At 38.3% G+C, this 15,856-nt stretch overlaps 1 protein-coding gene across 1 annotated transcript in view; it reads left to right on the forward strand.

The window, feature by feature from the left end:
• The window catches only part of ASCC3 (activating signal cointegrator 1 complex subunit 3), a 249,751-nt gene that overhangs the window by 13,149 nt on the left and 220,746 nt on the right, over nt 1-15,856 (forward strand). The window contains exon 4 of the mRNA XM_030448254.1: nt 3,456-4,033. Coding sequence (XP_030304114.1) covers nt 3,456-4,033 — 578 coding nt within the window. The remainder of the gene's footprint in view (nt 1-3,455; nt 4,034-15,856) is intronic.

Raw genomic sequence — 15,856 nt, forward strand, 5'->3', positions numbered from 1 at the left:
ACATCTAAACCAGATTTTCCAAACAGGCTAGAGAAGTTAGTCGTGTCACAGGTAGAAACTGGCTGTACAGTTGCACAGAAGATGTCTGTTAAAGCTATTAGTGGATGTAATGGCTATTGCTTCTGTGACTCATCAGAGGAAAAATTTCATGTATTTCTCAAGTCACTATCAAAAAGGTTTTCAACTCATATGACAATTCATGCATTCTATAGTTTGCTTTCTGGTTTATTCCTTCCATGTTTGTGACCCGAACTCTGTTATATTTACAAATTTGGTCCTACTTTTTTTTCAAATCCTCTTTTTCTCATACAAATAGTAGAGCTTGTGCTGTTAATAGGCTTCAAGCTCTAACAGCTTCAAGCTCTTCAGGCCACAAGTTAATCATGTGGCTGCCTGTCTTTCTGAGACAGAGATGCCTCTTGGAAAGGCCACCTCTCTGCCCTCTGCTTTGCTGCACAGATTTCAGCTAGCACTTAAGATTTGCAAGGTTTGGGGCAAAGTCATGCAAGTTGTGAGTTTGCATCAGCTGTTGATGCCTAAAGTTAATATGGAAAAGGTGCAGTGTGTATTGATAATTGATCAAAAAAGCAAATGCTCTCTTTTTAACTTCTTTTTTTATTTGAGATTGTCTTCTTTTACTATTTCTTAAATGATTTTTGTTGCTATGCTGTAGTAGTAAAGGCAGGTTTCAGACACAGCTGTGATGGAAAGGGACAAGTCCTGTTGGGTACCTAAGGTTTACGAATGTCTGAATAAGACATTCTGGAGTATAGAAAGCCTAATGAGATTTCTGGCAGTCTTCCACCTGGGCCAAGGCAACCTAAGACATGAATAGAGGCTGGGGAAGAACACACAGAAGAGCAGCAATGTGGAAAAAGACCTGGGAGAACTAGTGGATCAAAAGGTGGACATGAGCCACCAGTGTGCAATTATATCCCAGAAGGCCAACCACATCAAAAGAAGTATGGCCAGCAAGCAGATTGAGAGAGGTGATTCTGCCCCACTACCTCACCTGGAGTAGTGTGTCCAGCTCAGGAACCCCCAACACAAGAAGGATGTGGACCTGTTGAAGGAGCATGTGCTGAGGTGCTCACTTCCCCAGTTTGCCCAGGTCTCTCTGGATGGCATTCCATCCCTCTGGCATATGGACTGCACCATCCAGCTTGGTATCACTGGCAAACTTGCTGATGGTGGCTCTCAATGCCACTATTTAGTTAGAAAAAGTCAGCAAGAAAGCATCAGCTTTGACGCTTCTGACTAAAGACATGTAATGTTGAGACACAAACCAGAATGGGTTACAGTGACAGGATTACAGACTGAATTGACAGGAATGTTCTAACCATTGCCATCAGAATCATATAATAGGGAATTGCTTGTATTCCTTTTTAGCTTCGTTTCAAGAGAATGAAACCTCAGCCTAGGCAACAGGTAATGAAATATTGATATACTTTGCAATTTAAAATGTCACTTACTGGAATTACCTGATTGGCTTAAAAACAAAAAGGGGAGAGAAGCTTTAAGTTGTGAATCTCTTGCCATCTTGTGTAGTGTAACAAGGCAACCAGGTGCCCCTAATTAGGCACAGGAGGGCTTAACACAAGCTCATGCCCACTCCCTGGCAATTAGGGGAACTTGGTTGCCTTGTTACACTACAATCTTGGATTGCTTGTTATATTTGAAGAGAAGGGGTAGTATTTTGTCAAGAGATGCTCCCATGAATAGGAGAAGTTGATAATAAAGGAGAATTAGCATATAGACTTTTCTCAAATCCTTCAATACAACTGCTCTTTTAGTTTAGTAATGTGTACTGCTGTTGTGACACAAGTGACTAGGTGACTTTAAATGCTTTTTTTTTTAATTATTATTAGATTTTTTCCTCTGTGATTCCTATATGGCTAATGCTGAGAGGAAGGCTGAACTATCTTTTTTTCCTTTGAGATATATTTACATATATATTGTATATGTGTGCATCTGACAGGTATCTTCCATATGAAGGTAGGTAAATACCACCTCCAATCCCCTCCATGACTTTTTCAGCTTTTCCAAGTGCACAGTAGGGAAATTCAAGAGAAATACTGGATTTTTAAGTACCTTGATTTATATGTTGTGTTTCCAGTTAGTCAGCCTTTTTTCATCTGCTTATACTGAATATTTTTGCTCTGTCCTGTTAGGTTGTGGGCATGAAAAGCTTTGCTTTTTCTAGGGTTTAACCTAACTTCCTTTGAATCAAGTTACAAGTAACAATGCCAAAGTAATGAAAATCTTCCCACTGGTTTCAGGAAGTTTTTCAACAGGCAGAAAATGGGGACATGGTAGAGCAAATACATTTGCCCATGACTGGTTAGCTGAGGTATACAGAGACAGGCACAAGACAGTTTTGATTACTGAAAAGAGATTAGCCACATTTACTATGCCAGAAGTGCCTTTCTGGGGTTTTGAAAAATGAATACTATTGTTGCTTTTAAAATAAATATTTTAATAATTCTTTTGAATTACTTATGCCAGTGGTTAATCACCAATGTTATCACTTAAATCATACTGTTCTCTGCTGGAGCTCCACTATTTGATCCTGAAATCGCTATAAAATTTGCTGGATAAAGACATCTTGATGATAGCAGTTTATAAATATCTACCAGTAAGATTTTAAGGTGTTTTAAAATGATAAAATACTGTCAGAAATGCTAATTCTACTAAAAATGTTGGAATTACCTACCCAACTTGTTACAATATGTTTCATTAAACTTCAAGATAAAATCATTTATGTGTTGTCCTCATAAAGAAAAAAAAAGCAAACCCAAAACCCAAAAAAAGCCAGTGTACTGACTGGTTTTGACATTTTGATTCATCATATGATAGTTTTGTTTTCATTGAGCTAATATTTGTTTGAGAATTAAATTTATGCTTTTCTCTAATAATATATTTTTATTTGCATAGTACAATGTTTTGTAGAATCAAATCAAAATTTATGAAGTTGTCTGCTTTAATTTCTTCTGGCAATTTTTCTAATTAACACACATTCTGTAGTAATTCTACTAAGAATTACTACATTTTTGTAATTCCCAGCTGAGTTCTGTCATTTAATCTGTTATGAATATTCAGATTAGACAGTGAATGAACACTGATACACACTGCAAATGTATTACCTTTAAAATGCTCATAAGTATAGAATTGTGAGTTTCAGACCTCAGGCAAGTTTTTCCTCTTACTTGTGAAAATAAGAAAGCATTTGTAATCCTTAACATGAATTTCTAGTAAGGAGGAGATTAGTGAAGACACTTGCTGGATATTGGCATACCTGTTAAAATTCAGTTCCTTGCAACAATTGCTACTTGCTGTGGTCTTTGTTTCATTGATGAGACTTGCAGCAAGATACTGAATACAGTTACGTTACAGGCAGTGAAAAATAATTAGTTTGAAGTGCATGAAGTCACATTTGCTTTTGGTTTTGTTAACAGTTGGAGCTGAAAATGGACAAGAAGCGATTGAAAGCGGAGCTGTTTTTCTCTTTAAGACATTTCACAGGAAAGAATGTGTTGGCCATGATGAGACAAAGGCGATCAAGCAGATGTTTGGGCCATTTCCATCGTCATCTGCTACTGCAGCTTGTAATGCCACATGTCGGATTGCTTCTCACTTCACTGAAGAACAGCTTACAGCTCTCTTACAGATGGCTGAAGAGCAAGATGGTGATAACAGAGTGTTCTTTGGTAAAAATATAGTGTTTTCGTTTGACATGCATGATTTGGATTACTCCGAGGAGCTGCCTGTGAATGGTGAGGCCGATGTGGACAAAATGATAAGCTTAGATTATAAGAAACTTCTGAACAACCAGATGAATCACTTACAGAATTACTGTGGTGAGAAATCTGGTCTCAAGGAAAAAGTAGACGATTCTTTTTTATGGTGTGAAGTTGGAAAATATCTGAATGAATCTCAAGGGGGTACCCCTGGTGGGCCAACAACAGAAGACCTCTGCTGTACTTTGTATGAGATGCTTGCTTCTACCAAAAGTGACGATGAACTTCAAAATGAGGTACAGTAGCATATTAACCATGTATTTGAATGTTGCACACAAATGACATTATTTCATAGTGGGTTATACCAGCATACTTTGTCCAAGTGGTTGGCAAGATGCAAGAAACACTTCATTTTTTGTTTTCAATATTTAAGAAAATTCCATACTTCCGTTGGGACAGTTTGCTTGTCTGGCACATCACTGGTGACTTTAATTAGAAGAAAATTGATTCTTATGCTTGGAGTGATATGGGAGTTCTAACTTAAAAAATGTGTTTAAATCATGTCCTATTCATTAGGGACATAAAGTCTAGTGCACTGGAGCATGCTTTTCACTGTATATCATATTTTCTTGATGAGCATGAAACGGTAGTGATGCGGTAACAAGACCATTATTTTAAAGAAGGAAGAAAAATCTGATGACAAACTTTGAGTTTTGCCCAATAATGTTCAGCTTTATTATTATTTTTTATTAAAATTTCATGTGAGGTACATTCCTTAATTTGTGTACTCAGTTTCTAGTATCTGATGCTTTCAGAATGAAGACTTAAGGCATCTGAGAGCATTTTAGCAACTTTGCCACCTAACCCCTTTCAGAATAGCTAGGAAAAGGTTGGAGGAATTTAGTCTCTCCTTTAGTTACAGTGTGATATTCTCAGAGGGTTTTTCTTATTCTTTTTTAAACTCTTGTCATAATTTATCTGCAAAATTTTTCAGCATTTAATTTAGGATATACCTATCTATTTTTATACGAACAAAGAGATGCATTGTCTCTTTATCATAAAACATAAAATCAGGAGGAATTTTACTACAGAGCTAAAATAAGGAAATGCAATCTGAATTGTGTTAAGAGCTAGTTTATACGGCATAATTATGAAAAATTGTGCAATTTATTCATCTCAGGCCAAGGAAAAACTTTGCTCAAATAAAATTAAGAAACATTAATATCACTCTGTATTAGATTAGATAGTGTTTCCCAGACAAAATCATGTTAAATACTGTATGAGCGACTAGAAGAAAACTGGGCTATGATATTAAACAGCAGAACTGTTTCAAGATTGCATTTTAAGTAGTAGTTTACAATATTATTAGCGCTACACATGTTTAATTATCAATAGATGATACATATACTTGCCTGTAAAATAAGCTACAAGAAGTTTATTGCTTAGGCTTCTGTTGTCTACTTTATAGCTGTGACTATCTCCAGCTACATTAAGAGGTGTTGGAGACACATACTCAAACTGCAGCTGTCAGGGCTTCCATCAGTTAATTCAATCCAGCTGTACTGAAAGCTGTTGTAGTGGGAAACAAGTATTCTATTTTATGTAATTTCTAAGAATAATTCATTATTCACCATTTCTGCAGAAAAAGAAACATTTCTTCCTTGTTGTCATAAGGACGTAACATTCATGTGATAAAAAATACAGTAACATATAAAAGGGTAGTAACGTGGAGATTCAAGGCACTGAATCCCTCCTTCAAGTGTCAAAAACATTACTTTCAAATCAAAATAGAGCTGAAATAAAAGAAGTCAAGAGTTGGGCAGCACCTCTCCCTACATGTATTCCTTAGTTGATCTCATGATCACGAAATCTATGAGATCATGAGATCTCATCATACTCATTATTAGAGCCAGAAGATTACAGCTTTATTCCTTAAATTCAGGTCTTTTCATGCTTGTTCCAGAGTGGAAGTTAATAGAGTATTTTGTTATTTCATTAAGTAGGATTGTTCTCCAATGTGGTGTTTGTCTGTTTGAATGCTTGATGCAGCAATAGGTTTTGAGACGGTTTTTCCCATAGCTCTGGTATGTGATGCTCCATTGTCTCTTGGGTTTCTGCTGTAACTTTTCTTCAACTACCTTTGTCATCAGTGGCAAATAATGATTTTTTTTTTTCCCCCACTTGAGTTCATCTACATTGTTAGTCAAACCTGTAAATGAAAAGCTTTTGGGATCAAGAGCTCAGGGGAACTTAACTAATTTGTCAATTCAACGAATTGTCAGGAAGCTCCTCTGTGTCTGCCACCAGCCTTTCTGCAAAAGAAGAACAGAAGAGTAAAGGAAAACAAAATCTATTTAAACTGTCACAGAATCTGGAAGGGACCTTTTCTGCCAGTGATACAATATCTATTAAATTAAGGAAGACTCATTAATAAAAGAATGTGGGAACATTTGTCCCAACTTCTTCCCTCAAGACTGCTTCAGAGTCTTGTTGCCTAGGTGGATAAAATGAACCCTTGTTAGGTGATTTCCAGCTTTATTCAGGGTGGTTTTATGATCCCTTTTCCTGTGCTGCTGTTGTACTCTCTTTTTTTTTTTTTTTTTTTTTTTTTTCTTTAAAACATTTTTTTATACCAATTTAAAAAATGAGCATCAGGGAGCTGCACTTGTAACTTTTTCGCCAGACAATGCAATGCCTTTTCAACACTGCCTTTCCTTTCATTTGCCCTTCAGGCAATTTCTTGCCAATTTTTAATTCTTCTATTAATGCTTATCTTCACAAATTTAACAAGTCATCATGTGGAAAATTGCAATGTTTTAAATGAAGTCCAGATGTGAGACAAGTGTTATTTATTAATTTTCTAGATTAATGAAGTGTTAGGCAAAGTGATAAATCATTAGTAAGCTCATGCTACGTTTCTGCCATTTTCCAATTATCTGCATGTCTTTTTGATTTTTTTCCAAAATACATCCCTTTAAATCTTCTACAGTCAGATTTGTAATTTTCTTTTCTGCAACATTGTTGCACTTACAGATGTGTGCTCCTTGGCTGCAATTTCATGTGTCAGTTTTGGCAGATCTATGAAAATATATGAAATAATATCTTGCACTCAGACTTTGAGAACAGTGAGCTCTCTGAATTTTATTCCTAGCTTTGATGTGATCGTTTTCATATCCATATTCCTTTCTCCTTAATCATCTTACCATTATAACCTAAGTCAAATATATTTCTTTAACCAGAGACAAATATGAATTTGAATTTTAAAATTAAAATGTATTGAAGTAAAAGGACAGTAATTAATACTTAATAATATACGATTCAAAATTTTGCTTTCAAAAGGGAAATTCATGCTACAGTAAGGGACCTAGATAGCTAAGTCAGCTGGTTTGTGGAACTTAGAATGGAAAACATTCCTGAATACGTTCAAAATCCAGGGCATACAAACAGTCCTAGATACGTTCAAAACCCACACTTGCTCTCTCCTTCAGATAAGTGAATAGAAAAGTGTATACAGTATTTAAAAAAACTCAAATTACTTCAGAATAAGACTAAGCAAGTGTATGTAGATTTTGTTTCCTACCAGTGACTTAGTAAGCTGTTTGTCAATAGCACACAGTGCAGACTTGTTCTCTGTATTTACTTCTTTCTCATTCCTTTTAAGAGAGCTTCAGCATTACATTTTACATGTAAAAATAAAAAAATCTATTATCTAGCTATTAGTATCCAAAAATTTGATGACCTGAGAAACAATTAACTTTCACTTCTAAACCTGAATTTGGTTTAATAATTCCCAGGTCTGTATTGAGGGTCATTACCTCAGCAGTCTGAATATGTAATTTATATTAAGATCTCTGAACTTATTACAGTTCATATTCCAATACTGACTGTGAAAAGTGATTTGGCATTTCTTTCTGGGCTAACAGGAGCTTTGAGAAGTGTAGAGAAGTGCAAGGTCTTGTGTCTGGGAGCATATAACCCAGAAGTGCAGTTCAGACTGGGATCCACTTGGCTAGAGAGCAGTCTTGTGGAAAGGGACCTGGGGGTCTTGGTGGACAACAGGCTCAGCATGAGGGAACAGTAACAAGATGCTGGGTTACATCACAAGAGTGTGATACAGCAGAGACAAAGAAGTCATCATCCCACTACACTCAGCCCTTGTCAGACCACATCTAGAATACTGCATTCTGGTTTGGTCCCTTCTGTACAAAAAGGATGTGGACAGACTGGAGAGGGTCCAGGGAAGAGCCACAAGGATGATCAGAGGAGATTGGGTGATTGGAGATCCTGCCACATGAGGAGAGGGTGAAAGGTCTGAATCTGTTCAGTCCTGAGAAGAGAAGGCTTAGGGAAGACCTTATTACAATGTTCCAGTATTTAAAGAGCAGCTAAAAGACAAGGGACAATGAGCACAAATAATTTCTGGTGAGATTCTGTTTGAACACAAGAGGAAAAGTTTTCACTATGAGGACAGTCAGACATTGGAATGGTCTCCCAGGGGAAGTGGTGGATTTCTACCACTTCCCACTTTGGAAAGTTTTAAGTCTCAGCTCAGTAGGGTACTGAGACGTGTCATATAAACAGTAATATTAAGAAAGGTTGGACCAGATGATCCCTAAGGTCCCTTCCGACCTACAGTTCTATAATTCTGTTTTGGTTTTTAAAACTTGTGTGGTGCTAGTTTTGACATCATTTTTCTGAAATGCTGTGCAGGCTTCGGGAGTTCTTTAGAGAAAGAGATTGCCTTATATGTGCAGGGTGCAATTATTTCTGTCTCAATATTTAACCCGGAAAACTACAGGCCGGTCAGCCTGACGTCAGTGCCTGGCAGGGTTATGGGACAGATCATCCTCAGTGTAATCACACAGCACCTGCAGGATGGGCAAGGGATTAGACCCAGGCAGCACGGGTTTAGGAAGGGCAGGTCCTGTCTGACCAACCTGATCTCCTTTTATGATTGGGTGACCCGCCTGGTGGATGAGGGGAAGGCTGTGGATGGAGTCTACCTGGACTTCAGCAAGGCCTTTGACACCATCTCCCACAGCATTCTCCTGAAAAAGCTGTCAGCCCACAGCTTGGACAGGGACACTATGCGCTGGGTTAGGAACTGGCTGGAGGGCCGGGCCCAGAGAGTGGTGCTGAACGGGGCTGCATCCAGTTGGCGGCCGGTCACCAGTGGTGTCCCCCAGGGATCAGTGTTGGGCCCAGTTCTGTTTAATATCTTTATAAGATGATTTAGATGAGGGGATTGAGTCCACCATCAGCAAATTTGCAGATGACACTAAGCTGGGGGGGAGTGTGGATCAGCTGGAAGGCAGGAGGGCTCTGCAGAGGGACCTGGACAGACTGGAGAGTTGGGCTTATTCCAATGGGATGAGGTTTAACACGGCCAAGTGCCGGGTCCTGCACTTTGGCCACGACAACCCCATGGGGAGCTCCAGGCTGGGGACAGAGTGGCTGGAGAGCAGCCAGGCAGAAAGGGACCTGGGAGTCTGGATTGACAGGAAGCTGAACATGAGCCAGCAGTGTGCCCAGGTGGCCAAGAAGGCCAATGGCATCCTGGCCTGTATCAGGAACAGTGTGGCCAACAGGTCCAGGGAAGGCATTCTGCCCCTGTACTCAGCGCAGGTGAGGCCACAGCTTGAGTCCTGTGTCCAGTTCTGGGCCCCTCAGTTCAGGAAGGAGATTGAGGTGCTGGAGCAGGTCCAAAGGAGGGCAACTAAGCTGGTGAAGGGACTTGAGCACAAATCCTATGAGGAGAGGGCTGAGGAAGCTGGGGGTGTTCAGCCTGGAAAAGAGGAGGCTCAGAGGAGACCTCATCACTCTCTACAATTCCCTGAAAGGAGGGTGTAGCCGGGGGGGGGGTTGCTCTTTTCCCCGGCAACTCTCAGCAAGACAAGAGGACATGGTTTTAAGTTGTGCCGGGGGAGGTTTAGATTGGATATTAGAAAGAATTTCTTTACGGAGAGGGTGATCAGGCATTGGAATGGGCTGCCCCGGGAAGTAGTGGATTCTCCATCCTTGGAGATATTTAAAAAGAGACTGGATGTGGCACTCGGTGCCATGGTCTGGTAACTGCAGCGGTATTGGATCAAGGGTTGGATTTGATGATCTCTGAGGTCCCTTCCAACCCAGCCAATTCTATGATTCTATGATTTGACTAATACTTTTGCTTGACTCTGAGGGCAGTGGAGCTCATTTGCATACGCTACAAAACCATTCCTCAAGTTACAAGCTAACCTCCCTCAGAAAAGTACAACTGTGAAAATAGATGTGTACTTTTCTTTTCTTAAGCAAAACATGTCATGAAGTGTCAGCTTGCCTCTGCTTTGTAGAATGGTGGATATTTGACTTAGTAAATGCTTCTCCGAATATCAAACATGAATTTCACAGCTCTCTACAACTACCTTAAAGGAGTTTGTAAAGAGGTGGGGATTGGCCTGTTCAATGAAGCTACAAGTGATAGCACAAGAGATAATGGCCTCAACTTGCTCCCAGGGAGATTTAGATTGGATGTTAGGAAGAATTTCTTCACGGAAAGGCTTATCAGAGATTGCAGCAGTGGGCGAGTCACCATCCCTTGAGGTATTTAAGAGTCACATAAACATAGTATCTAGGAATACGGCTTAGTTAAGGTCTTGTCAGTCTTAGGTTAATGGTTGGATTCGATGATCTTGAAGGTCTTTTACAGCCAAGGTTGTAAGTGAACATAGTTAAAAACATCAACATCTGTATGTTTATATCTCATTGTGAAGACCTTAAAGACTTTCATTGTAAGTACTGCCAGATACTTTCAGTGTTACAACTACATTTCATAGTTGATCTTATATGGATAATGTGTTAATATAGATTGCCTGTTGATAGGTAAAGCAGTTTTAGAAGATGACTTCATCATTACTTTATACAGGAGGTGCTAAAAAACAATTGGTAGAGAGCTCATAGCAAGTCCATCTTACAGAAGGTAGCATGTGAAATAAAACATGGAAAACTGAGGAATGAAATATGAAAAAATAATTGCTGGTATGGCTTGATATGAGGAAGTAGTATTACAAACGTAGTGTAGGAGTAGTGCATCAGTGGACTGTAGCTTACAGAAAAAAGCATTTAGAGAGAGGGCATAAGAATAGACTGGCAGCATAAAGCAAACATTTTGTAAATATAAGTTATTCTAAGTGAAGAAAATTGTCACCAAGTTTGGTTAACTTTCAAGATTCTTGGCAAGTTTGTGTCCAGTGCTAGCATAGTTTTGCAGTAACTTAGCAGTTTCCAGTGTTAGAAGAAATGTTTGTGAGAATCAACCCTCAGAACTGTTACACACAGGGAAGTTGTCTGCTTTTTGTGAGACATTCTTCAGGATCTGTAAGTTACCTAATTACTTCACTTGGACATGAAAATTTAGTTGCCTTTGTCACAAATTAGAGTAGAAGGTAGTTGGTTGCAAACTGATGATTTAGAACATCCTACCAACTACGCCAGCTTGTGGTAAGAAGGACTGAAGGTTACTTAAAGAATCACCATCTAAGAGACTGTTCTCTGCTATGTCCTCCCTGATGTCACTTCAAAATGTCATCTCCAAACCTCTCTGAATTCAGTATAGTTGCTTTTCTGCCTTTGGACAATTTACAAGACTTTTGCCAGAGAATTTTCCTGAGGAGAAACTGATTTTCTGCTGCCGTTGTATTACTTTCATGTATGTGTTAACTGAAAGTTAATTTATTAGGTTTGTATTTTAATAACCATCACACACGTTTACTATAGGAATTTGTTTGCATAGTATAAATAAGCAAAATTCAAGCTATCTCTATAAAATACTTCTTGGTTAAAAGTGATTTAAAAGTGCCATAGCTCTCTTTTTGGGCCTCATTTGAGAGAACAGTTAAACCCATCAATTTTTACTTAAACCCAGCCAATTAAATGTTCATTGCTATACCTAAGCAACACCACATGAAAACTTTGGATATGATACTATGTTGATGTAACTTAATCTGAACTTCTCTCAATGCATTGTGAAATTACAATGTTAGCCTTTAGTTTTGTGTGTGTGTGTACCTTTGTATCACAGATATCTTCATGTCAAAGCAACTTGTGTCATAAAACATGTTTGGTTCTAAGTATCAAAGTGACACTTCCTTTTGTTCAGTAAAAGGACTTTCTAGCCCTAACAAATTAACATATCACAAAGCTTATTCCCTGTTACCTACTTCATAAAAGCAGTAGCCATTATGGGAAAGTACAGACATATGTGGATCACCCCTGTGGTTTTTTATCTTTATCTTATCATCAAAGCTTCTGACTTGGCATGAGACTGGCTTTTCAAGCTTGTATTCTTCTCTTTGTAATTTTATTAAAATTACTAAGAATTTTATATTCAGACAATACAAAGCTTGTGTCTTACTATTCTTGAGCATGGAGCTTATCTGCTCCCCTTTCTTACATAGAAAATAATCCTGCTATTTTTGATATATTTTTCTCCTTTTCTAGTTGTGGCCTTCTTTTTTTAAATCAGAATCAGAAGTATACAGCTTTGTTGATGTCTGAGGACTGTTGAAACCCCAAGGATGATAGGTAACTTTGTATTTTTTTGAAAACAGAGCCATGCTGTCTCCCTTCATAAGAAACCAAATTGAATGGCATTTTAGTGCTGTTTTTTGAGGACAGAATTTAAGAAACTATGAAAGAGCCACAGTAAGAGCCAAGGGATGCTAGGCTTCATCCTGGTGGTAAGAGCTGGTCCCTCTCCTTCCTGTCAGTAACGTTTCCTCTTTCCTGTCAACTCCTTCGGTTTTGTACTGAGAGAAAGCTTGTTGTATCTTTGAGGTGCTATGAGGCTTGATCTATTCATGGTAACTTTTGAATCAGTTTAAATATTTCATTAAACTTAATGAGAACATTTTCTAGAGCTAGCCATTCTGTAGCTGACAGAACTTTTCATATATTGTTTTCTTTGATGCTGAGAAGTTCTTTTCACATTCATATGGAGACAAAGGAACTACAGCATCTGCAGGAACTGCAGTCAGATAGCACCTGAAAGATTAAGGCTCGCTCGTTAACTAGAAGCAAAATCACTTTCCTCTAAATCATTTTATGGAAGGCAAGAAGGGAAGAGCTACCACAAAAAAAACCCCAAACCCACAACTGGTTGAGCTGCAGAAGTCACAGAATGAGGTTTGCTATGGCTCTCAGTGTTGGGTGGTTCCCCACACCCCGTGTGTGCTGGTGGGCTCACTGGTGCCTGCTGATACCACTGTGCTTATCCTGAAGCCCAAAAAGCAGTAATTTTGATAGGTCTCTTCACATCTCTGCAAATTTCTCTCTCTCTTAAATCTGGAAATTACTGAAGAGGCTTAAAACTTGTTTCTTAGTTCACACGCTGGTAGATGCACAGAGTAACTTGGTAGGCCTTGTTCCCTTGGAAAGCTGGGATTACAGATTAATCTTTACTTAGCCAAAACCCTTTTTCTTTACACCCCCCCTAAAATGATAGTGAAGGCTTGGGAGAAAGCTTGTCTTGGTTCTTTCACACCCACTTGGGCATAGGGCAACCCCTGGTGTTGGAGCAGGCAGCGGAGGGCTCTTCACACGAACAAAGGCGTGAGGCCTCTCCTGTCATTGAGATCTTTGTCACTGTCCTAATTGGGATTAAACTAGCTTTCCCTGTTTCAGAGTCCATTGCTAGTCTTCATCATTCACGTCAGTTAATGTTCATCAACATTAACTCACTGCTTGGCTTTCTGGTGTTTTCTTGTATGTTGTCACTGTACTTCCAAGGTAGCAGAAGTGTTGGACTAAGGGCAAGCGGCGCCGTGCTCGGCCAGGTCCCTGTTCTGGACCAGTCAGGTTTGGGAATTGCTGTCCTTGAAGAATACCTGCAGGGTCTTGTCCTTATCAGAAAAGTATTCTGTGCCAACTACTGCAGTATTATAAATATCTGAAATCATCGGCCCTAATAAAATTGGTTTGGATGTTTGATTCAGGTACAGAAACATTTATAAATGTATGTTTCCTGCTGCATAAAGTCACATTTTTACATCTCTATCTACTTTGCTGTTGGCTGTCACTAAAAAATGAGACAAGCATCTGCTGTCTCCTATTCAAGTTATGCTGTCTTAGTTTTTAAATTTTTTTTCCTCCTTTGGGAAAATTTGCATTTGTGTTGCTGCAATAATGACACAGAGATCTGTCTGGTACTTTTATACATTCAGTAATTCCAAATGCGTCTGCTCCCTATGCTTAGAAAAGTGACAAGTGCAGCAATTAGCTAATCTTAGGATTTATTTTTTGATTCAAAATTCATTAATAGGTGATCTCAGATTGCTTCTGAAGATAAATAATAATTAAAGAAATCATGTAATAGCAAGTTTTCCTATACTTAAATTGGTCTTCAAGGCTTCCTTTCCAAAATACATGTCAGTAGTCTGCTGTTTGTAGCTGGGTTTGACAGTATTTCTAATTACCAAAGTTTTTAGGCTAAATAAGATAGTGGAAGTTGCCTTGTGGCTAAATGTTTGAAATTTTCAAAATTAGTGCATCTCTGTAAGTTTCTAATTAGTCTATTAAAACATTGAGGGTAGCAGTGATCTCTGCAATCTAGTTATTTTCACTTAAAATTTACCAAAAAACTGTGGTTTTGTGCTTGTCTCTTTCAAGTACTCTAGGCAGTTTTAATACAGATTTAGTACAGTGCAAGTTTTCCAGCAAATATTTCAGAATAATGTTTGACAAATTAAGTTGCTGGGTTTGGTTTTGATTTTTTTTAAATATAATATTACCAAAGAGATATCTGTAATGAAAACTAATAGGCAGTTAAATAGATAACACAGTTTTAGGCCTATTGAGCAGTATTCCTTATGCTTTTTATCTGATAGTCTGTTTTTTGACTCTTGTTATAAAAATAATAAAATTTCTAAAAATTAGGAAAAAAATCTTAATTTTTTTTTCCTGTAACTGATCAATTTCAGTGTTTTAACTCTAGATTTCAGCCTGATATAAAAGAAGCCTTGACTAGTACCTGTGGGCTGAGTCTTCCAAGAAATTAGTTTCATGTTTTAACAGTAATTTCGGAGTATTTTGTTGCTGTGATTCATTTATTTATACTAGTGCGTAGTTTAAGGAAAATTGCGTAGTGATCTGTAGATACAGGAATACAGAAACAAATTATATAGGACCATAGAATCATAGAAAGTTAGGATTTGAAAGGCATCTCAAAAGATCATCAAATCCAACCCCTGCAGGAGAGGTCACCTACACAGGGATGTGTCCAGATGGGCTTTGAATGTTTCCAGGGAAGGAGACTCCACAACCTCCCTGGGCAGCCTGTGCCAGTGCTCTGCCATTCTCACAGTGAAAAAATTCTTCCTTATATTTATATGGAACCAAATGCCAGTGTGCTGAGGAGGGATGATATCAAAAGAGTAATTGGATGAGCCTCTATTTGGACATTGAACTTTTACATGTGAAATAAAAATGTCCTTGAACAAAGACCAAATTTCCAGCATCTCTGTTTGCACTGCAGTTGTATTCATGAAAAAAAGCAACAAAAAGTTGATTGTTGGGTAAGAATTTGTCCTTAATACATTATCTTTGTGCAAATATATTTTCCAAAGACAATGTTGTATGAAAACTTTTTCATCTTCCTTCTCAGCCCTCTTCTATCTTACAAGTAAAACTGAAAGATTTTGTTGAGGGAACTTCTAGAATTTTGCTGCTTTTCTTTAATCTGCCTGTTTCTAATTTTGCGTTTAGTTCATTATTTTCTTTCCATTGCTGACTGAAAGTAAAATCTAGAAATTTAAAACTGATTTCACAGACTGACCCTTTAGACCTCTGATGCCGAGTGGTAAATTCTCATTCATCCTCATGAAGCTGGCACTTGATTCTGCTGGAGACTGCCCGAGAGCTGGGTGAAATGCCCATGAAAATGCCTGCCTGTGAGCACATTGTTCTGTTTTATCTGATCCTAATGGTTGCTGATGTTGCAATATGATAATTCTCCAGCTTCTGTACTGAAAAATAGCAATCAGAAATGTGTTTGGTGTACATGTTTATCAGCAACTCACCTTCAAAGTGCTTGAAGTGCCTGGCCACTGCTGAGCTTGCTAAGACCCTGTGGAAGTCTCCAAGGT

The sequence above is a fragment of the Calypte anna genome, chromosome 3, assembly GCF_003957555.1.
Source record: "Calypte anna isolate BGI_N300 chromosome 3, bCalAnn1_v1.p, whole genome shotgun sequence".
Classification (NCBI taxonomy): Eukaryota; Metazoa; Chordata; class Aves; order Apodiformes; family Trochilidae; genus Calypte; species Calypte anna.